The sequence below is a fragment of the Urocampus carinirostris genome, chromosome 19 (assembly GCF_059441175.1).
Source record: "Urocampus carinirostris isolate Australia breed hairy pipefish chromosome 19, RoL_Ucar_1.0, whole genome shotgun sequence".
Classification (NCBI taxonomy): Eukaryota; Metazoa; Chordata; class Actinopteri; order Syngnathiformes; family Syngnathidae; genus Urocampus; species Urocampus carinirostris.
The window spans coordinates 18,413,058-18,437,175 of record NC_142367.1 but is presented as its reverse complement, the minus strand read 5'-3'; the positions used below and the strand labels follow the sequence as shown (position 1 = coordinate 18,437,175).

At 34.9% G+C, this 24,118-nt stretch overlaps 1 protein-coding gene across 1 annotated transcript; it reads left to right on the top strand.

Moving 5' to 3' along the window:
- pts (6-pyruvoyltetrahydropterin synthase) lies at positions 1–20,588 on the top strand. The gene is made up of 6 exons (XM_088323442.1): positions 1–176; positions 5,563–5,642; positions 8,063–8,085; positions 18,682–18,738; positions 19,852–19,922; positions 20,157–20,588. Exons 1-6 carry the CDS (start codon positions 67–69, stop codon positions 20,278–20,280), a joined length of 465 nt encoding a protein of 154 aa, XP_088179568.1. The 5' UTR covers positions 1–66; the 3' UTR covers positions 20,281–20,588.
- Positions 20,589–24,118: the final 3,530 nt, after the last annotated feature.

The following is a 24,118-nucleotide window of genomic DNA, read 5'->3' as shown; positions in this document are numbered from 1 at the left end:
CATCCACCTCATCTTAGGCTTCCACTGGAGCTTCGCGGTCGCATTTTCTCTTTTCCTTCGTCGAGTATGCCCGGATCCGCTACCAGCAACGGGGGTCCGGTACCGGGACCGGTACCCGAGCGGGTAGGATACATCACCCGGGTCCAGAGCTTCAGTGCTTGCCACCGCCTACACAGGTAAAAAAAACAACTTCAAAAGAGAGCTTAAGTAAAGCGAGAAAATCGTTCGTGCGAGCAGGATACACGTCTTGGCAGTTTTCTACGATTATGCTCATATTCCAATTTTATTATCATTATTTTTGTTGTTATTTTCATAATTATCATTATTCCGAATAAAAAGAGTAGCTGGGTATTTTGAATTACGCCAATCACGCCCCGCACCCGGAAGTAACCTAAAGTGAAGTTGACGTCGGCCATCTTGCGTTGCCAAATACTAAGCGCCCTTTCTTTAAAGCGGGTCCAAAATTCGGCCCGCGGGACAGACTTTTGGTCGTGAATATTCAGGGTTGGGTAGGGTTACTTTAACTTAATTACTTTCAATTACTTTTGGATTACTCCAATACCAAATATGCTAATAAAAGACAAAATAAACTAAATATGAATAAAATGATGACTCACAACACGTGGTAAGCTTTCTCTCCTGGCTTTGATCTCCGGCAAAACAAACATAAAATGCGACAGAAACAAAATGAAAATAAATCCAAACAGCTTGCCAACAGCATTCTTGCCGTTCCATGTATTCCGTTACTCCCCAAGCCTGCGCAAAATTGAGTCATTTTATTCACATTTAGTTTCTTTTGTCTTTTATTAGCATATTTGGTATTGGAGTAATCCAAAAGTAACTGAAAGTAATCAAGTTAAAGTAACCCTACCCAACCCTGTGACTATTATAGCGTTTAGCTACATTGGGTCGCCTCCGGTGTTGGTGACGTTTGCATTAATCGGAAAATGCCGGTGTACTCGTGACTCCAAGAGCCAAGAAGAAATCTGCAGCCTCGACAGTGTTCTTCATCCGGGCCCAGGTGCTGTGGAATGCTCTGCCTCCGGAGATTAGATCTGCAACCTCAATGGAAGTTTTTAAATCTACACTTCTACTCAATTGATGCCCAACTTTTCCCATGATACATTTTTTTACTGGTCATAAAATTAATATCTGGCCCACCGGTAATGTTGACCGCAGTATCAAATAAATTTGTTCCAAATACTGTAAATAAATGAAAAAAAATCATCAGATGGTGTCAGTAGCCCTTTGATCCCCATTTCCGACATGGCGACTGCAAATAAAAAAACGATAGTTGAGTGTGAGGGCCGCCACTTCCAGCACAATTGGACAATAGAGTATTTAAAGAATTTAAAACAATCCGACCAACCAAGTATTAGTATATGTTTATACATATCATCTTTATAACATTTTTGTTTGGTGGTGCTGATGAAAATGTCTGACGGGCTACATGTGGCTTGGGGGCTGTAGTTTATTTCCACTAAATTTAATTGAAACTACAAATAAAGAGGCAAAACATTGAAAAAACTGACCTAGAAAATATGTTTTGCCCTCAAAATATGTGACCTGATTAACTAAAATGAGTCACAGTGGTGATTATTTTTATTTTATTTTTTATTTCAGATTATACTGTAATTATTTCATCTTTTATTTTTATTTTTGGTGTGTCAATGCGACATCCTTTGCTGTCTGGTAATCCTGGAAGGGGGATGCCACCCTTCTCAAGGGTTCTTCATTTTCCTCATAATGAGGTTTTTGAGTTTTCCCTTGCCCTCATGTATGTTTTAGATCAGGGGATGGTGTCATAATAGTCTGTGGTTTGCGATAGTCTGTGCAGCCCTTTGAGACTCCTTGTGATTTAGGGCGTCACAAATAAAAATGACTTTACGTAATTTGGGTTTTTGGTATTAATAGAAAGTAATACAAATGAGCTTTGAAATGATAGCATTGTTAAAGCTTATTAATGAACTATTTTGATGATATGACCATTTGAAATACGCTCTTCCTTCCACCACTTCCTGATCAAAAACCTGAGAAATTCACATCCAAAGTTTTTTTTTCTTTTTGGGTGTGATGTATTTTAAAAGATTTTACAGTTAATGAGATGCAGTACAGATACTGCCCTACTTACGAACGAGATAAGTTCCAGATTTGTTTGTAAGTTGAATTTGTTTGTAAGTTGCTTCAGTGCTTTATTTTGTATGTTTAACTTTTATGTAAGTAACCTTTATTGTTTTGTACTAAAAAATAAGCATATGCTCTATAAAGATAAATAAAGTTGAGTTCAACTTACTTTGGGGAGATGCGCTTCAAGAGGTCCTCCTCCGTGGTAGAAAATGGCCGTAAAAAGCGATCCGACCATTTTTTCAACCGCATAAAGCTTTCTTATTCCACTTTCATTTCAAAAGAAACGGCTCGGCTCTTCTTTACGCTTCACACCAACCATATTAAGTGGATGCACGAGATATTAAACATTGAAAATGTCAAAGTTGGATGATAGATAGATGCTTTATTCATCCCTGTAGGGAAATTAACACTTCCAGCAGTATCCTTTTGTTGAAAAATAAAATAATAGAATAAAATATATAGAATACAAAAATATAACGTGTTGATATAGAGTATTTAAATAGTGTTACGGAAAATACGCACTGTAAGAATAGGGTAATATGCAAATGTGGGGGTGAGGTTTAGTGTGGGCTTTTACTCCTCATGGCATGAGGAAAAAAAAGTTCCGCGCACACTGGAGATACAGTATAGAATGACACACAGATTAGAAAAAGGAAGTGGATTTCTTCTTCGGGTGGATGTTGGGTGACCTCTCACAGTGCCACACGCTGGTAGTGGCGGAAAGAAGCACTACAGGAGTGTCCTGTACTTGGAAAAAGGTGCACACAATACAAAATCTCACTTGCAGCAATGCCTGGGCATTTTTCGACATCCTGAAAAAAATGATCGTATTTACCGTTTTTCGTAACTCGAATGTTCGTCAGGAGGGGAGCGTCTGTAGTCTCGTTTTAAAATGTAATTTTAAATTTTAACAAGGACATATAAAAGAAAAGAATTAGACTGAAATACATTTTAGCACTCTACTAAAATACAAATTTAAATAACAACATACCTTAGCTAGCGGCATCGAACGGATTTTACCACAAATACACGAAACCACACACAATTAGCCGTGTTTAGGTAGTACAAACAACCGCTCGCTTTTGGTATAATAAAGTCAAACTTGAGATGAAATGTGACCGAAGAGAATATCCTTACGTCGCGTCGCCGAGTTCCCTCCTTGATAAACTGAGCACCACATAAGAAAGGGGTGAGGTGGGAGGAGTTGAAGGGCCTCCCCCTCCCCTTCACAATAAGAGTGTCCACACCGTGTCCTCAGTTCACATAAGCTCGCGCTCAATGGCGTCAAGTCAATAAATGCTTTTATTGAGAAGGTAAGGTATATTTTTTAGACCCGCGAAGCTCTGAACCCGCAAAAGTGGAACCACTAACTAGCGAGGTTCCACTGTATAAGCAATTCCCCATTTATTTATTTAATTTTCTATTTCTAGGCGGAACTGACGCCGGAACGAAGCGATGACTGCGGTCAATGTTACCCGTTACAGTTGTTTGTCGCCCGATAGAGATCTTCTTTGTGGTTACAGGCATGAAATCACTTATAGTGGGTTTTTGCCAAGTTCGTTTCAATCTAAGGACTCGAGTTTCCGATTCTTCCTAATCGAGTTTCCTAAACATTAGCATTTGTGTTGCGGATCCTGACAGGAATAAACAATGCAGTGTTCTCGTTTGCCCACGTCCCTGCGTCCTAGACGCATTATTTTTGCAACTTTTGTGACACGAAATTGTCATTATCATTTTTTAGCAGATTTACCACACTCCAAACTTTTCGTCAGGCAGTATATTCGTATTAGGTGAAAATCAACACAAAATTGGTAACTTCTTCAGTCTCAATAATAAGTCGAAACAAAATGCAGAAAGTGATAACAACGGCAATAATTCCGGCACGAAAAAAACAGCGGAGAAATTCTTCAGAAGACCGCGAAGGCAATGAAAACACATGTGTTGAAGAGAACGATTCGACGAAAGAAAATAAACAAAAGAATACTCCGAGCAAGAAAAGGACTTTTCTGCCAAAATGGACTCAATTATATTCCTGGAGGCTATGAGGAGGATGATAATGGATTGGACCTTGTGGCGGGACAGCAAACCACGAAGAATATATGAACTGAAAAATCTGAAGTGATAACTGCTTTGTATTACCAATTAACTGTGATGATTAAAAGTGCATGAATATATAGACCAATATTTCAGCAATATTATTTTGATAATGTGAAATATTGTTGTGAACTGAAAAATCTTGACGTGATAACTGATTTGTATTACCAATAAACTGATGATTAAAACTGAATGAATATATAGATTTGTATTATATATTTGTCGCCGATTTACAATTTTAACCTTGATAACACAAAATTTTGTGGACCCATAGATCTCTGTTGACCAATGTTCCCTGTAATTTTCCACGGGTCTGAGCGTTCACACAAAGTCGGTGAGCAACGCTTGAAACAACAGTGAGCAACCATAATCCCAAGTGTGGCAACTAATCCATTACCAAACATGTCCAAAACTTGACATCAAGTTACATTTTGCTGAGTTTCCGACAATGCAAAATGATTTTTCTCTTTTGAATGAATCGACTCATGTACTATTGCAAAGGTTGTACGGCCTACAAACGTCGTTTGTTCTTACAATTCTTTCACAAGATATCCATTTCTTTTTATTTCCTGATACATTTTGTCGCATACAATTATTTGAATGCAACACAAGCTTTTTCTTCTTTTTTTCTGTGTTTTTACTACTTTTTTTAAAATTCCTTCAAAAAAAAGTCTCATTGTGATTATTTTTTCCGAGCTGTTACTTTTTTCTTTTTTTTCTCTATTTACTTTTTTCGTACATTTTTCTTTTCTTTTTTTCCTGTATTTTTTCTAAATTTTTCCTTCTTTTTTTTCCTCTTCTTTTTGTTTTTTTTTCTCAGCTTTTCACTACTTTTTCATTTTGGTATTTTTTTCTTTTAAGTCATTTTGTGCATTATTTTACATAATATTGGGTCATGTTGGGATTAAAGAAGCAAAAACAGCCTGAAGAGCCGTTTAGGACCCGAAAGAGCCGGTTCCTTTTAGTGAGCCGAGCCGAAGAAGCCGGTTCCCTGACAAACTCTACTAACTTTACTCAACTTCGTTCTCCTTCGACTCGACTTCAAAATACCGCATTTAGGACACAACGTCAGGGGAACCCGCGTATTTTTACCTTCATGCACTGTAACTTTGACTTAAGTCGCTTCTTAATTAGTAATTTTTAGCCCTGATTTTTGTGCGCTGGCTAGATTTTCTTGTGCGCTGAGAATGTGCTAGCAGTGCGCAATTGCGCATGCGCGCAGCTTAGAGGGAGCACTGGTTGGGACCCATAGATTTTTGAGCATGCGAGTCCCCGGGACCCATCACTTTTCAGAGGTAAAATGAACACTGACAATGTTGTTTTTTCCCCTCTCTTTTGCAGCATTCACATGTCCGATGAAGAAAACTTGAAGGTATACGGGAAGTGCAACAACCCTAATGGCCACGGACACAACTACAAAGGTTAATAACAGTTACTTCGCTCATTGTGTCGATCTGAAAGTCGCTAACCAGTCGGTATTCTGACTGTAATTGCTTTAAAGTCCAAAGCAAATGCACCTATTATCACTCAATTAGCATTTAACCAGTATGATTATGAGAGGAAGTAGTACTATGCAGGATTTAAATAGTCCTAAAAGCAGGAAATATCATTATTTAGGGATGCACTAAACTAACTGAAAACAAAACACAGAAGAAGAAGAAACACACATTTATATATATCACGCAAATAGGACGAGCAAATTCGTTGTACTTCTGGTCAAGCGGCTGGTAAAGAGGGATGACATTTTCACGGTTGCCCATTGCCCGTTTGGCGCCAGCTGCGGCCCGTTGCCTGATTGGCTTCCCTCCTATTTAAGCTCAGTGCTCTCATTCACCCCTTGTCAGTCCGTCAACGAACCTCTGCACCCGCAAGACGTGTGTTCTGACTCACTATTTTCTTGTGTATCCTGTCCGGTATCGATCCCGTCTATCTCGTTCTGTTTGATATCTGACTCCAGTCCCCAGTTTCTGGTGTTGCTCCCGTCTGTCTCGTCCTGTCTGATATCTGACTCCAGTATCGGGTATCGATCCCGTCTATCTCGTCATTTTTGATATCTGACTCTAGTCTCCAGTATCTGGTATCGATCCCGTCTGTTGTCCTGTCTGATATCTTGCTACAGTCTCCAGTATCCGGTATCGATTTTGCCTGTCTCATCCTGTCCGATATCTTGCGCCAATCTCCAGTATCCCGTATTGATCCCTTCTGTCTCGTCCTGTCTGATATCTCACTCCAGTATCCGGTATCAATCCCGTATGTCTCGTCCTGTCTGATATCTGACTCCAGTTTCTGGTATCCGGTATCGACCCCGTCTGTCTCGTCCTGTCTGATATCGATCCCGTCCGTCCGGTATCTGCTCGTGTATCTGGTATCGATCCTGGCTGTCCCGTCCTGTCCGGTATGGACCCCGTCTGTCCGGTATCTGCTCGTGTATCTGTTATCGATCTCGTCGGCCTCTGGCTTCCCGTTTTTCCACGCCGGACTTCTGTCCTACTTCTTCCGCCCAGCGATCGCCAAATCACTGGCGTTTGTGTTCACGCACGTAACTGCCCCATTCCCGTAAAATAAAGCTTTTGTGAAAACGTCACGCATCTGGGTCTTCCTCCAGTTCGGGTTCTGACAGAAATTTCTTCCTTTGCACGTTCGTATATCATTAGACCTGTAAAACAAGCGCTGAGGACGAGCAGTTCCGTTGAAGTATTTATTAAAAATATTCCATGCACAAATGAGGTACAGAACAAAGCTGTTTTATTCACAAGTGCACAGGTGTCAAACAGGCGGCCCGCGGGCCAGATCAGGCCCGCTAAGGGATTGAATCCGGCCCGCGAGACTACACTCAGAGAAGTGCAAGAGAAAAACAAGCTGCAGGTTGAAATATGTCAACTTGATGTTGTCAAAGCCATGTGCCTCAAACAAAGACACTGTACTTGTATTTCTTTTTCTTTCTCTCTTTCTCTCTCCCACTTTTCCACCCCTTTTCTCCCACTCTCTGTCTCTGTCTTTCACTCTCTGTGTCTCTTTTTCTCTTCCTTTGTTGCTCTTTGTCTCTTTCTCTCTCTGTCTTTTTAACTCCTTTTGCTCTCACTTTCTTTTTTCCTTTTCTCTCTTTTCTCTTTCTTCCTACCATTCGTGCTTTCTTTTCTCTTTTCTCTTTTCTCTCCTTCTGTCTTTCTATTTCCCTTTGGATTTATTTCTTCCTCTACCTTTCTTTCCCCCTCTCACGACTTTTTATCTTTTGTTCCTCACGCTCTCTCCCTCTCTCTCTTTTTCTTTCTTTGTCCCGCCCTCTCTCCTTTTCCCTCCATCTTTCTCTTATTTCTTTATCTCTTTTTCTTCCTCCTTAATCTACTAGTCCGGCCCCCGACGGAATGTTTGTTCTATCGTGTGGCCCCCAAGTTAAAATGAGTTTGACACCCCTGCACAAGTGCATCGTCGAAATGGCTGACGATCCCTTTCATACCAGAAGGGCGGACTATGAGTTAAATTTCAGAGCTGTTGGAAAAAAATCCCTATTTCACACCAGCCCTTTGCCTATACCGGTTTTGGCTATTACTGATAAAACTCAAGACTTACAAGTGGATGACATCACTACATGGTACTTTCGGAAGCATTTTTTCGATTCATTTATTATTTTTATCAAAAACAAAATACTTCCAGTGCAGTCAATTCAGAGCGTCCCTTGTATTTTCAACGATTTTCTGAATCCTGAAAGATAAAAGTACATCAGTACGACTCAAAATTTAAAACTTCCGCCATGTTTTTTCTTAAATAATTGACCCATTTCTTATTCATGTTAGTAATTTCCTATCTTTAATTCAATCGATTCTTTTATTTCTGTCCACAGTGGAGATAACTGTGCGTGGTAAGGTGAGTATTTGCCTTTCTATTTCATGTTTTGAAAACCTTCTATACTAGGGGTGGGCAAACTATGGCCAGCGGGCCATATGCTCGTCAGGATTTTTCATCCGGCCCGTCAAATGAAAAAGGTCAAAATACAATGGGAATTTATTTAATGGTAAACAAAGTAATACTAATTAAAACATGTATTTTGGGTGCCAGCCTTGTACCTACTGTGCCTTTGTGTGTCTACAACAAAAATACTACTACAAAAAATGATTAAAAAACTAATTTAAATTCAAATTTAGTGCTTAAAAACTGGGACCTAATGCATACATTTCATTATTATATCAGTATAGAAATACTACAAAAATACTCGTACAGTAATACAAAAACACTACTACAGAAATAGTACCAAAATACTATACTATACAAAAATGTGACTACAAAAACATGGAACAGGAAAAACAATGAAAACACTACTACAGAAATTTTGTGACAGAAATGCATCATAAAACAACTACAGTAATACTACAAAAATAACATTATGGAAATACTAGAAAACACTACCGAAATACTACAAACATATTACCAGGTAAATACGACAAAAATACTACTGCAGAAATACTACAAAAATTCTCCATAAATACGACAAAAATATTATCAAGGAAATACTTAAAAAATATTTCTACAGAAATACTACAAAACACCACTACAATAATACTATAAAACAAAAATCTTACTACAGAAGTAACATTTTTTTAAACTACTACAGAAATATTATGACAGAAATACATCATAAAACAACTACAGTAATACTACAAATATACTACTATGGAAATACAAAAAACACTTCCAAAATACTACAAACGAACTACCATGTAAATACTGCTGCAAAAATACTACAACGATTCTACAGAAATACGACACAGTTACTACCAATTAAATACTTCAAAATGTTACTACAGAAAAACTACTAAAATACCACTACTGTAATACTATAAAATAAAAATCCTGCTACAGAAATATTGCAACAGAAAAACTATGAAAACACTACTACAAAAATATTATGACAAATACATAAAAAAAGAACTAAAGTAAGACTATAAAAATACTACTATGGAAATACTAAAAAACACAATCAAAATACTACAAACGTCCTAACGTGTAAATTCTCCAAAAACACTACTGCAAAAATACTACAAAATTCTGCAGAAATACGACACAAATGCCACTAAAGAAATACTCAAAAATATTACTACGGAAAATATATGAAAACACTATTACAGAAATATTCTATAAAACAACTACAGAAATATTACTATGGAAACACTACAAAATATCACTACAATAATACTATAATACAAAAATCAGAACAGAACAACAGTAAACCAATAAAACACTATTACAGAAATATTATGACAGAAATACATAAAAAAACAACTACAGTAATACTATAAAAATACTACTATGGAAATAGTAAAAAACACTACCAAAATACTACAAACGTCCTACCATGTAAACTCTACAAAAACACTATTGCCAAAATACTAAAAAATTCTGCAGAATTATGACACAAATACTACTAAGGCAATACTCAAAAATATTACTACAGAAATACTACAAAAATACCATGACAATAATACTATAATACAAAAATCTGAACAGAACAACAGAAAAACTATGAAAACACTATTACAGAAATATTATGACAGAAATGCAGCAAAAACAATAACAGTAATACTGCAGAAATACTACAAAATACCATGACATTAATACTATAATCCAAAAACCAGAACAGAACAGGAAAATTTATGAAAACACTATTAGAGAAATATTCTAAAAAAAACAACGACAGTAATATTACTATCGAAACACTACAAAAATACCACTACAATAATATTATAATACAAAAATTTTACTACAGAAATATTGCAACCGAAAAACGATGAAAACACTGCTACAGAAATATTCTGACAGAAATACATTAAAAAAAAAAACTACTGTAATACTACAAAAATACTACGATGGAAATACTAAAAAAACACTACCAAAATACTACAAACGTTCTACCATATAAATTATACAAAAACACTTCTGCAAAATTAATACAAAATTCTGCCGAAATACTCAAAAATATTACTACAGAAATACTACAAAATACCTCTACAATAATTCTATAAAACAAAAATCCTGCTACAGAAATATTGCAATAGGAAAAACTGAAAACACTACTACAGAAATATGACAGAAATACATCCAAAAGCGACTACAAAATACTATTATGGAAATACTAAAAAACACTACAGAAATACTACAAACGTACTACCATGTAAATACTACTATAAAAATACTACAAAAAATTTACAGAGATGCGACACAAACACTACCAAGGAAATACTATAAAACACTACCACAATAATACGATAAAACAAAAATCTTACCACAGAAATAGTGCAACAAAAAAAAACTATGAAAACACTACTACAGAAATACATCTACATGCAGTAATACTACTATGTAAATTACTAAAAATACACTAAATACTACAAAAATCTGACTAAAGAAATGCTAAAAAGTTGCTGCAAAACCTATTATTGAATTTAGTGCGTATAAAGGAAACCTAATATATTATTTTGCTTTAATTGTGACTGTTTCAATCAAATTTGATGAAACTAGTCTTTCTATGAAAAATATGTAAATAAATATTACATGTATACATACATATATATACATATATATATATATATATATATATATATATATGTAAATACATTCTAGGATTGTGATAGTGTATTTTCGTATTACTGTTGTATTTTTGTAGTATTACCGTAGTATTTTTTGTAGTATGCCTATAGAATTTTTATATCACTTCTGTAGTATTTTTGTTGATTTATTTTTGTAGTTTTTCTGTAATATTACTGTAGTTGTATTTTCGTATTATTTCTGTAGTAGTATTTTTTTTTTATAGCATAACTGCAGTAGTTTTTTTTTAGAATTGTGATAGTGTGTTTTAGTGTTACTGTAATATTTTTGTAGTATAACCATTATATTTTTTGCAGTATAACTATAGGATTTTTTTTTTTAGCAATTCCGTAGTATTTTTGTTGTAGATTTTTTTTTTTTGCAGTTTTTCTGTAATGTTACTGTAGTGGTATTTTTGTATTATTGCATAACTGCAGTAGTATTTTTCTAGAATTGTGATGGTGTGTTTGAGTATTACTGTAATATTTTTGTAGTTTTACCATATTATTTTTTGTAGTATGACTATAGGATTTTTTTAGCAATTCCGTAGTATTTTTGTTGTAGATTTTTTTTTTGCAGTTTTTCTGTAATGTTACTGTAGTAGTATTTTTGTATTATAGCATAAGTTCAGTAGTATTTTTCTAGAATTGTGATTGTGTGTTTTAGTATTACTGTAATATTTTTGTAGTATAACCATTATATTTTTTGCAGTATAACTATAGGATTTTTTTTTTAGCAATTCCGTAGTATTTTTGTTGTAGATTTTTTTTTTTTTTGCAGTTTTTCTGTAATGTTACTGTAGTGGTATTTTTGTATTATTGCATAACTGCAGTAGTATTTTTCTAGAATTGTGATGGTGTGTTTGAGTATTACTGTAATATTTTTGTAGTTTTACCATATTATTTTTTGTAGTATGACTATAGGATTTTTTTAGCAATTCCGTAGTATTTTTGTTGTAGATTTTTTTTTTTTGCAGTTTTTCTGTAATGTTACTGTAGTAGTATTTTTGTATTATAGCATAAGTTCAGTAGTATTTTTCTAGAATTGTGATTGTGTGTTTTAGTATTACTGTAATATTTTTGTAGTATAACCATTATATTTTTTGCAGTATAACTATAGGATTTTTTTTTTTTAGCAATTCCGTAGTATTTTTGTTGTAGATTTTTTTTTTTTTTTGCAGTTTTTCTGTAATGTTACTGTAGTGGTATTTTTGTATTATTGCATAACTGCAGTAGTATTTTTCTAGAATTGTGATGGTGTGTTTGAGTATTACTGTAATATTTTTGTAGTTTTACCATATTATTTTTTGTAGTATGACTATAGGATTTTTTTAGCAATTCCGTAGTATTTTTGTTGTAGATTTTTTTTTGCAGTTTTTCTGTAATGTTACTGTAGTAGTATTTTTGTATTATAGCATAAGTTCAGTAGTATTTTTCTAGAATTGTGATTGTGTGTTTTAGTATTACTGTAATATTTTTGTAGTATAACCATTATATTTTTTGTAGTATGACTATTTTTATAGCTCTTCTGTAGTATTTTTGTAGTATATTTTATTGTAGTTTTTCCTGTAATAATACTGGAGTTGTGTTTTTGTACTATTTCTGTAGTAGTATTTTTGTATTATTCCATAACCGCAGTAGTATTTTTCTAGAATTGTGATGGTGTATTTTAGTATTACTGTTGTATTTTTGTAGTATTACCGTAGTATTTTTTGTAGTATGCCTATAGAATTTTTATAGCACTTCTGTAGTATTTTTGTTGATTTATTTTTGTAGTTTTTCTGTAATATTACTGTAGTTGTATTTTCGTATTATTTCTGTAGTAGTATTTTTGTTTTATAGCATAACTGCAGTAGTATTTTTCTGGAATTGTGATAGTGTGTTTTAGTATGACTGTAATAGAATAGGTAGACTATAGAATTTTTTTAGCACACAGCTGTAGTATTTTTGTAGTAGATTTTTTTGCAGTATGACTATTTTTATAGCTCTTCTGTAGTACTTTTGTAGTATATTTTATTCTAGTTTTTCCTGTAATATTACTGGAGTTGTGTTTTTGTACTATTTCTGTAGTAGTATTTTTGTATTATTCCATAACCGCACTAGTATTTTTCTAGAATTGTGATGGTGTATTTTAGTATTACTGTTATATTTTTGTAGTATTACCGTAGTATTTTTTGTAGTATGACTATAGGATTTTTATAGCACTTCTGTAGTATTTTTGTTGATTTATTTTTGTCGTTCTTCTGTAATATTACTGCAGTAGTATTTTTGTTTTATAGCATAACTGCAGTAGTATTTTTCTAGAATTGTGTTTTAGTATTACTGTCATATTTTTGTAGTATAACCATTATATTTTTTGTAGTATGACTATAGGGTTTTTTTTAGCAATTCCGTAGTATTTTTGTTGTAGATTTTTTTTGCAGTTTTTCTGTAATGTTACTGTGGTAGTATTTTTGTATTATAGCATAACTGCAGTAGTATTTTTCTAGAATTGTGATAGTGTGTTTTAGTGTTACTGTAATATTTTTGTCGTATAACAATTATATTTTTTTGTAGTATGACTATAGGATTTTTTTTTAGCACATCCGTAGTATTTGTTGTAGATTTTTTTTTTTCAGTTTTTCTGTAATGTTACTGTAGTAGTATTTTTGTATTCCAGCATAACTGCAGTAGTATTTTTCTAGAATTGTGATTGTGTGTTTTAGTATTATTGTAATATTTTTGTAGTACAACCATTATATTTTTTGTAGTATAACTATAGGATTTTTTTTAGCAATTCCGTAGTATATTTGTTGTAGATTTTTTTTGCAGTTTTTCTTTAATGTTACTGTAGTAGTATTTTTGTATTATAGCATAACTTTAGTAGTGTTTTTCTAGAATTGTGATTGTGTGTTTTAGTATGACTGTAATATTTTTGTAGTATAACCATTATATTTTTTGTAGTATGACTATAGGATTTTTGTAGCACTTATGCATGTGTATTTATTCTAAATAAACATGGATTTTAACGGAGGTTTACAGTATTTTATTGGGAAAAAAACCACGTGACACTAGTTCTAGTCCTTTATCGTTTCTAACGCTCCGGACAAGCAGATAAATCCTCGCATTCTTTCTAAAATCGCTTCAGGCAAAGAAAACAAAAGATAAAGAGCGATTTGTACCCGCCAACTCACATGATCGCTCGTTTTCGACCATGAGACTCTTTAAACCACAGGTGTCAAGCAGGCGGCCCGCGGGCCAGATCAAGCCCGCTAAGGGATTGAATCCGGCCCGCGAGACAACACTCAGAGAAGTGCAAGAGAAAAACAAACTGCAGGTTGAAATATGTCAACTTGATGTTGGCAAAGCCAGGTGCCTCGAACAAAGACACTGTACTTGTATTCATTTTTCCCTCTCTGTCTCTCTTTTTCTCTTTCTCTTTGTCTCTCTCTCTCTCTCTCTCTCTCTTCCATCCTTTTTTTTTCCTCTCTCTCTCTCTTTTTCTCTTCCTTTGTTGCTCTTTGTCTCTTTCTCTCTCTTTTGCTCTAACTTCCCTTTTTCCTTTTCTCCTTTCTCTCGCTCTCTTCATACCCTTTGCGCTTTCTTTTCTCTCCTTCTCTTTTTATTTCTCTTTGGATTTCTTCCTCCTGACTCTAAATCACATGGGTCAAACAGGCGGCCCGTGGGCCAAATCAGGCCCGCTAAGGGATTTAATTCGGCCCGCGAGACAACACTCAGAGAAGCGCAAGAGAAAAACAAGCTGCAGGTTGAAATGTGTCAACTTGATGTTGCCAAAGCCAGGTGCCTCGAACAAAGACACTGTACTTGTATTCATATTTCTCTCTCTCTCTCTCTCTCTCTCTTTCTCTTTCTCTTTCTCTTTCTCTCTCTCTTTCTCTTTCTCTCTCTCTCTCCCATCCCTTTTTTCCCTCTCTGTCTCTCTTTTTCTCTTCCTTTGTTGCTCTTTGTCTCTTTCTCTCTCTTTTGCTCTAACTTCCCTTTTTCCTTTTCTCCTTTCTCTCGCTCTCTTCATACCCTTTGCGCTTTCTTTTCTCTCCTTCTCTTTTTATTTCTCTTTGGATTTCTTCCTCCTGACTCTAAATCACATGGGTCAAACAGGCGGCCCGTGGGCCAAATCAGGCCCGCTAAGGGATTGAATTCGGCCCGCGAGACAACACTCAGAGAAGCGCAAGAGAAAAACAAGCTGCAGGTTGAAATGTGTCAACTTGATGTTGCCAAAGCCAGGTGCCTCGAACAAAGACACTGTACTTGTATTCATATTTCTCTCTCTCTCTCTCTCTCTCTCTTTCTCTTTCTCTTTCTCTCTCTCTTTCTCTTTCTCTCTCTCTCTCCCATCCCTTTTTTCCCTCTCTGTCTCTCTTTTTCTCTTCCTTTGTTGCTCTTTGTCTCTTTCTCTCTCTTTTGCTCTAACTTCCCTTTTTCCTTTTCTCCTTTCTCTCGCTCTCTTCATACCCTTTGCGCTTTCTTTTCTCTCCTTCTCTTTTTATTTCTCTTTGGATTTCTTCCTCCTGACTCTAAATCACATGGGTCAAACAGGCGGCCCGTGGGCCAAATCAGGCCCGCTAAGGGATTGAATTCGGCCCGCGAGACAACACTCAGAGAAGCGCAAGAGAAAAACAAACTGCAGGTTGAAATATGTCAACTTGATGTTGCCAAAGCCAGGTGCCTCGAACAAAGACACTGTACTTGTATTCATTTCTCTCTGTCGCTCTCTCTCTCTGTCTCTCTCTCTCTCTGTCTCTCTCTTTCTCTCTCCATACCCTTCGTGCTTTTCTCTTTTCTCTCCTTCTGTCTTTCTATTTCACTTTTCTATTTCTTTCTTCCTCTCCCTTTCTTCTCCCCCTTTCTCACGACTTTTTATCTTTTGTTTCTCACACTCTCTCCCTCTCTGTTTTTCTTTCTTTTTTCCCGCCCTCTCTCCTTTTCCCTCCCTCTTTCTCTTATTTCTTTATCTCTGTTTTTCTTTCTCTCTAATCTACTAAACCAGCCCCCGACAGAATGTTTGTTGTAACGTGTGGCCCCCGAGTTAAAATGAGTTTGACACCCCTGCTTTAAACATACCTGCTGATAAGAAAAATGGCTCATATTTATCAGGAAATGCTTAAAAAATAAATATAAATACACTACATACATGAAAATGCAAGTGAACGTCAAAAATGCTTAAGTTTATTTTTTGTAGTATTATTGTACTGGTATTTTTGCGTTGTATCAACACTGTAGTAGTATTTTTTTATAGTGTTAAAAATGTTTTTTAGTATTACTGTAATATTTTTGTGGTATTACCATAGTATTTTTTTGTAGAATGGCTGTAGTAGATTCTTTTGTAGTTCTGTAATATTACTGTAGTTGTATTTTTGTACTATTTCTGTAGTAGAATTTTTGGTTTATAGCATAACTGCAGTAGTATTTTTCTAGAATTGTGATAGTGTGTTTTAGTATTAATGTAGTATTTTGTAGTATTACCATAGTATTTTTTATAGTATGACTAGTATTTTTTTAGTACTTCTGTAGTATTTTTGCAGTAGATTTTTTTGTAGTTCTTCTGTAATATTACCGTAGTTGTATTTTTGTACTATTTCTGTAGTAGTATTTTTGTATTATAGCATAACTGCAGTATTATTTTTCTAGAATTGTGATAGTGTGTTTGAGTATTACTGTAATATTTTTGTAGTATTACCATAATGTTTTTTTGTAGTACAGGATGACCATAGGATTTTTTTAGCAATTCCGTAGTATTTTTGTTGTAAACATTTTTTTTGCAGTTTTTCTGTATTGTTACTGTAGTAGTATTTTTGTATTATAGCGTAACTGCAGTAGTTTTCTAGAATTGTGATTGAGTGTTTTAGTGTTACTGTAATATCTTTGTAGTATAACCATTATATTTTTAGTAGTATGATTATAGGATTTTTTTAGCAATTCCGTAGTATTTCTGTTGTAGATTTTTTATGCAGTTTTTCTGTAATGTTACTGTAGTAGTACTTTTGTATTATAGCATAACTGCAGTAGTATTTTTCTAGAATTGTGATAGTGTGTTTTAGTATTACTGTAATATTTTGTGGTATTACCATAGTATTTTTTGTGGTATGACTGTAGGATTTTCATAGCACCTCAGCAGTATTTTTGTAGTACATTTTTTAATAGTTTTTCTGTAATATTACTGTATTTGTATTTTTGTACTATTTCCATAGTGGTATTTTTGTATTGTAGCATAACTGCAGTAGTATTTTTCTAGAATTGTGATAGTATTTCTGGAGCAATGCTGTAGTTTTATTAGTGTAGTATTTATGTAGTACTATTTTTGTCTTATTAAATCGGTTGGCTGGATCTCCTAACCACTAGCCATTTCCTGTGGTGTGTCTTGGGCAAGTACAGCCTGGTGGCGCCCATTCCCCTCTTGGCCAACATATGTTTCCACACGGTCTGTCGTATTTGTAACTTAAAGTATTACAAAAATATTTACTGTAGTGGTATTTCTGTAGAATTTCCATCGACTTGTTGTTAAAGTATTTCCATGGTATTATTTTTGCAGTATTTCCATAATAGTATTAAAGTAGTATTTCTTTGGTATCATTGCAAAATACTTTAATTATATTTTTGTCCTATTTTTGTAGTAGTGTTTTTGTATCAAAGTATTATGGTATTTTTGTATTTCTTGAAATTATTTTTGAAGTATTTCCAAACTAGTATTTTTGTAATATTACCTAAGTGTTATATTAGTAGTATTTTTGTATTCAGAATTTTGTATTATAGTATTGCTGTTGTGGTATTTTTGTATTATTTCTGTGGAAGTGTTTTCGATGTATTTCCATAGTAGTATTGTTTTAGTATTTTTGTAGTATTTCTTTAGTCATATTATAGTAATGCTGTAGTAGTATTTTGGGAGAATTTCCATAGATGTGTTTTTGAAGTATTTTTTATGTTATTATAATTGGAGTATTTCAGTTATATTTTTGCAGTATTTCCATAATAGTATGAAAGTAGTATTTCTTATTACAAAAATACTTTAATTGTATTTGTGTCCTTTTTCTGTAGTAGAGTTTTTATATGATAGTATTATGGTATTTTTGTATTTCCATACTAGTATTGTTTTAGTATTTTTGTAATATTACCTAAGTGTTGTGTTAGTAGTATTTTTGTATTCATAATTTTGTATTATAGTATTGCTGTTGTCGTATTTTTGTATTATTTCTGTGGAAGTGTTTTCGATGTATTTCCATACTAGTATTGTTTTAGTATTTTTGTAACATTACCTAAGTTGTTATATTTGTCGTATTTTTGTATTCGTATATTGCTATCGTGGTATTTTTGTATTATTTCTGGAGAAAGGTTTTTGATGTATTTCCATTCAGTATTTTTGTAGTATTACTTTAGTAGTATTATAGTACTGCTTTAGTAGTATTTTTGTAGTGTTTCCATAGTATTTTATTTTCACAATGATAGCAAAATACTATTAAGTCCTCGTTTTAAGCACTAAATATCATATTTAGTATTGTAGTATTTTTGTAGTATTTTTGCAGGATTAGGTCGTATTTATTTGTACATCTCAAAAAGTTTCAAAGGGCTGCACAGAACAACAACAAAAACTAGTAAAATATAACATTACCTATATAAAATATTTTTGTGAGAACGGGAATATTTTAAGCTAAATATGTATTTTGGTCTACATAGAATCAAAATGCCAAATTTTATTATATCAATGATGATAATATTGTAATGTGAAGTTCATAGTCCGGTAAAATAAACAATAAGTGAGCTAGAGCAAAAGTATTACACTATTCGACAGGCCGGATGAAAAAGCCTGACGGGCCGCACGTGGCCCGCGGGCTGTAGTTTGCTCACCGTTGGTCCGAGATGAACTGTCCCTTTGTGGTTTTTCGTTAAGATCGATGAGGTGACCGGCATGATTATGAACCTAACTGACTTGAAGAGGTCGATAGAGGTAAGGACAAACTATATATCATATATATATATATATATATATTGTTTGGTTAAGTACTGCAAGATGCAAATATTTCATAGTAGCGTGTACTTTCAATTGTTTTCTATATATGTCGCTGTGTTGAAAATTGAAGGTAGCTGTATACATTACCCTCGATTTGGTTTTGCTCCCATGTAGTTACATCATTATTAACACAGAATGCTTTTTTATTTTTGAATTGTATTTTTAATATGTGCATTATAATGAATATTTTTGGGGGTATTACAGTTTTTTTTTAAGTTTTAATTATATGTTTTATTAATTTATCATTAGTTTTTTTATTATTTATTATTTTGTATTAATTACTAAGTATTTTGTTATTTTATTTGCTTTTACCTTTTGCATTTTTATTTGTTTATAGGTGTATCTTCATATTTAATCTCATAATCTTATTTTGTTTTTATATACTTATTTATTTGGCAGTTTTAAACATGATTTTTTTTTTTTTTTTTTTTTCAAAAAATCCATTCATTTTTAATTTTTTGAATTCTATTTATTTTTAATTTTATTGATTTTTACCTCTTATATTTTTATTTTGAATACATTTACATTTTAATCATTATGCAAGTTATACATTTTTATAATTTTTTTATTTTTAAATAATTTATCATCTTTTTTTTTTTTTAGCCATTTTTACTTTTTATATTTTGATGTTTAATGATCTATTAATTGTTTTTTAATTTATAGTTTTTTGTATTTATTTGTTATTTTTACTTAATAATTTTCTTAAATAGATGGATATTATTGTATTTATTTTTCATGATTTATGAATTGATTTTGTAATTTATCATTTTTTTTTTTTCAATTTTTAAATATGTTTTATATTTTATTGTAATTTAAGCATTTTTACTCTTTATTTTCTATGTTTTTATTTGAAATTATTTATTATTTATCTTATATATATATATATATATCAAATTTTTATACAAATTTTGCTTTTTGTGTTTTCTATTTTTTTAAAAAGGTTTCTATTTTTTTATTTTTCCTTTTCTATTTGTTCATTTTTACTGTTTATGATTTTCTTTATTGTGTTATATCAAATACGAGCTTTTGAGTGTTGAATTCCCTTTACAGGAAGTCATCATGATACCACTCGACCATAAGAACTTGGACAAGGACGTGCCGTATTTCGCTAACGTTGCCAGGTATCCTTTTTCCTCGAGTTATGGATACCATACAGCGGGGTCTTTAAAGGAAGACTGCAGAAAACATGTTTGGCGTTCCTCAGGGTTCAATCAAGGGGCCTCTGCTGTTTACATAACAATTGCTGAAGTCCTACCAAAGGAAACAGCAAAAACACTTCTTCTGTTCGCTTGTTAGGGTTAAGAATTTTGTTCACAGTACTACCACAGCTAATATGGTTTTTCCTTGTTTCCTAGCACGACCGAGAACCTCTCCGTTTACATCTGGACCAACATGGCCAAGGCCATCGCCCCGAACACTCTCCACGAAGTCAAAATTTACGAGACGGATAAAAACATCATCGTGTATCGAGGAGAGTAGCCGGCCACGTCGACCGACTTTAAAAATGACGTTTACAAACCTTTTTTGGTTTGCTTAACTCTGAACTCGAAGAAGTGTTCGTTAGACACATTGTCTTTTTTTAGATCGGTACAAGTATTAGTTTGCTTCTATTTCTGCCGCTTTAGTAGCGAATACAATCAGTTCTCGTGATGAAAACGAATTTTGATCCCAAGACGGGTCAAGATCATTAAAAGAGATGCACATGTAATCGCATTATCGATGATTATTATACTTATTTGATTTTATTTAAGATTGAAAATAAATATTTAATTTAAATTCTCCACTGAGCTCGCAGTTCGTATTTCAATTCTCTTCTGCTTGAATTCTCTTGTTATTTGTGCATTTTACAGGTAAAGAAGAACTGTTCAGGTTGGCATAAATTCCGGACTATAGAGCGCACCTGATTATAAGCCGCACCCACCACATTTTCAGAGGGAAACCGATTTTGTACTCACACTAGCCGCACCTGTATATAAGCCGCATGCGCCCACATTAAAAGAATGTATCACAAACACAAAATTAACCCAGACCGGACTGTAAGTCCCGCGATTTAAACTAAATGTCGTTCATTAAAGTACACAGTCCAAAAATCACAGATGAACTGAAAATGATACCGGTACTTAAGGTTTGATGCAGACCTGCAGAGTCCGGGTCCCATTGAAAGTAATCCAAGGAAAAAAGTGTATATTTCCAAAGGTAAGGGTGGGAAAATTATATATCCACTATTGTCCACAAACACTCACCTTTACCGGTCCCCACTTCCCGTCACCCCGCGTTTGTTACGCCCCTTCTTTTTAATTGGCCCGTGCAAGACATATCAGAATAAGTGTCCAAAATGAATACAAATAAAGACATTACAAAAATATATAGTTGCAAATACATATTATACATGGTTACACATATTTACAAAGATAGACGATACACCGAGAGAGTTTTCAAAGCTTTAATAGTATAACTTTCATCCCAAACGGTGCCTGATAGGGCAGTTAATGGTAGCATCACGCTAGCAACACAGTAAACGGGTCTGTTAAAAAAACATACCGTACATGTAAAAATCACGGTAAACCATCCTCATCTTCCTCCTTAGAACTGAAGCCATCAAGGGCGTCTTCCTCAGTATCAGAAAGAAACAGTCATATAGACGTCGTCCCACGCTCCCGCAGCCGGACTCGCACTCTCATTGCCGCTGAAACTTTCATCCACTCCTGATTCTGTGCCCTCCTCTCCGGCACGCAGCAAACCGGCTTTTCGGAACCCGTTGGTGATGGTGGATTTTTTGATGCTGCCCCACGCTGTCAGGATCCACTGGCAGACTTGCTAAACAGTTGCCTTTCGCAAGCGGACAGTTTTAGTGAAGTTGCAGTCTTCCTCTGCGCATATATTCCACCGGTCTAAATCTTACCTTTTGTACTCGAGCGCCGCTGGCGGCCGTTAGAAAAATGACATAAATTGGCCGCATCACTGAATAAGCCGCAGGGTTGAAAGTTTGGGGAAAAAGTAGCGGCTTATAGTCCAGAATTTACGGTATTTACTTTTGTAATGTCCTCAGCAGGGGGTGCTGCAACCCACCCAAGCCATCTGTGGGCAGGGGACACCCTGAACTGGTTGCCAGCCAATCACAGGGCACACAGAGACAACTCACTCGCTCATTCACACCTAGGGACAATTTGGACCGGCAAATTAACTTGACATGCGTAGGGAGAACATGCAAACTCCGCACAGGGGGGGGCAGGTAACTGTGATTCGGGGCTGTGCTAACCACCCAGCGGTTAGAGTGGTTAGCGCGTCTGCGGCATAAGTCTGAGGTCACGGGTTCAAATCTATATACCAGCATTCCTGTGCGAAGTTTGCATGTTCTACCCTTGCCTGCGTGGATTTCCTCCAGGTGTTCTGATTACCTCCCACAGTGTGCCCTGCGACTGGCTGGCAACCAGTTCAAGGGGTCCCCTGCCCACTGCCAGAAGATAACTGGGTTGGGCTCCAGCACCCCCGCAACCCTGGTGAGGATAATCGGTGCAGATGATGGATGGATGGTTTTATATTATGTAATAACTCCTAATAAATAATTGATTGCCCAAATAAGCCGCGACATTTGATTCTGTACTGACAATTTCTGCTGGTTTAGCAGTGACGTTTAACAGTTTACCGCTAGGGGGCGACATATGACAGTTCACATTTTCGATAGCCGGTTGACACGTTTCCTGTTTTCATGTGACAATTGAGCGGGTTTTACTTTCCCAATTTCATATTTTAGTTAAGAATTCTCCATTTATACACGAAAATATGCACTTTCTGGTTTTTTTTTAACTTAGAATTATATTCATATTTCACATTTTGTACATGGTTTCACATTTTACAACAAATGTATTTTCAAATGTTTAAATTTAATAGACTTTCAAGCACCTAGTTTTGTTCTCGGCTATCATTTTCCCGTTTTATAACGAGGCTTACTATATTGGCAAGTCTCTGTGTGTTTTAACCCAAGTTATTGATTTATTGATTGATCGATTGACATTTTTGCTCTTTTCCTCTAGCAAACAAAAAGAAAAAAAAGGGCAGATGCGAAAAAGGATGGAACTTATCTTGGTCCTGTTCCCTTTTTACATTATACATATTTTTATGTTGTCTAAAAATGATAATATTTAACTCTTTACTTTTATGATATATATTGACTTCTAAAAATGATTATTTGTATTATTATTGTTTTAATCTCAATTTTTAACATTTTTAGCAGAGTAGGTCTGCAAGAATAGGAATTTTTTTTTTTTTTTTCATTTAGCCACATGATATTAGTTACATAATATATATTATATTATATTACCTGAAGATAGATAGATAGATACTTTATTCATTCTTGTAGGGAAATTCTCATAACATGTAAAATAAAAAGCATTTAAAAAATAGACACTGTAATAAAATTAAGCAAATGTGAGGTTAGTTTAATGTGGGCTTCTACTCTCCCGGATGGAGTTAAAGAGCCTCATGACATGAGGGAGAAATGATCTCCTCAGTCTGTCGGTGGAGCAGGACTGTGACAGCAGTCTGTCGCTGAAGCTGCTCTTCTGTTTGGAGATGATGTTGTGAATGGTCCATGATTGACAGCACATTGTCCAGTGCCCGTCTCTCAGCCACAGTTGTCAGGCTGTCCAGCTATTTGCCCACAACAGAGCCCGCCCTCCTCACCAGTTGATTCAGACGAGAGGCATCCTTCTTCTTAGTGCTGCCTCCCCAACACCCTGCCGCATAGAAGAGGGCGCTCGCCACAACAGTTTGATAGAACATCTGCAGGAGCTTTTTGCAGATGTTGAAGGACGCCAGACGTCTGAGGAAGTACAGTATGCTTTGTCCTTTCCTGCACAGTTTCACTGTTGGCAGTCCAGTCCCGTTTATTGTCCAGCTGCACACCCAGGTATTTGTAGGTCTGGACAACCTCTACACATTCTCCTTGGATGGTTACAGATTCCGGGTGAGGTCTAGTTCTCCTGAAGTCCACCACCATCTCCCTGGTCTTGCTGGTGTTCAGGTGGTTAGCGGCGCTCCATGAGACAAAGTCCTGGATCAATTTCCTGTACTCCTCCTCCTGCCTACTCATGATACATCCCACGATAGCAGTGTCATCAGCAAACTTCTGCACTTGGCAGGACTCAGAGTTGTACCGAAAGTCCGACGTACACAGGGTGACCAGGACCAGGGAGAGCATGGTCCCCTGTGGTTCTCCTGTGCTGCTGACCAGAAGAGAAAAATTGACCTATTTTACAATATTTCTGATATATTTTTTTCCAAACGCAGTGATTCTTTCACTATCATATACTTTAGA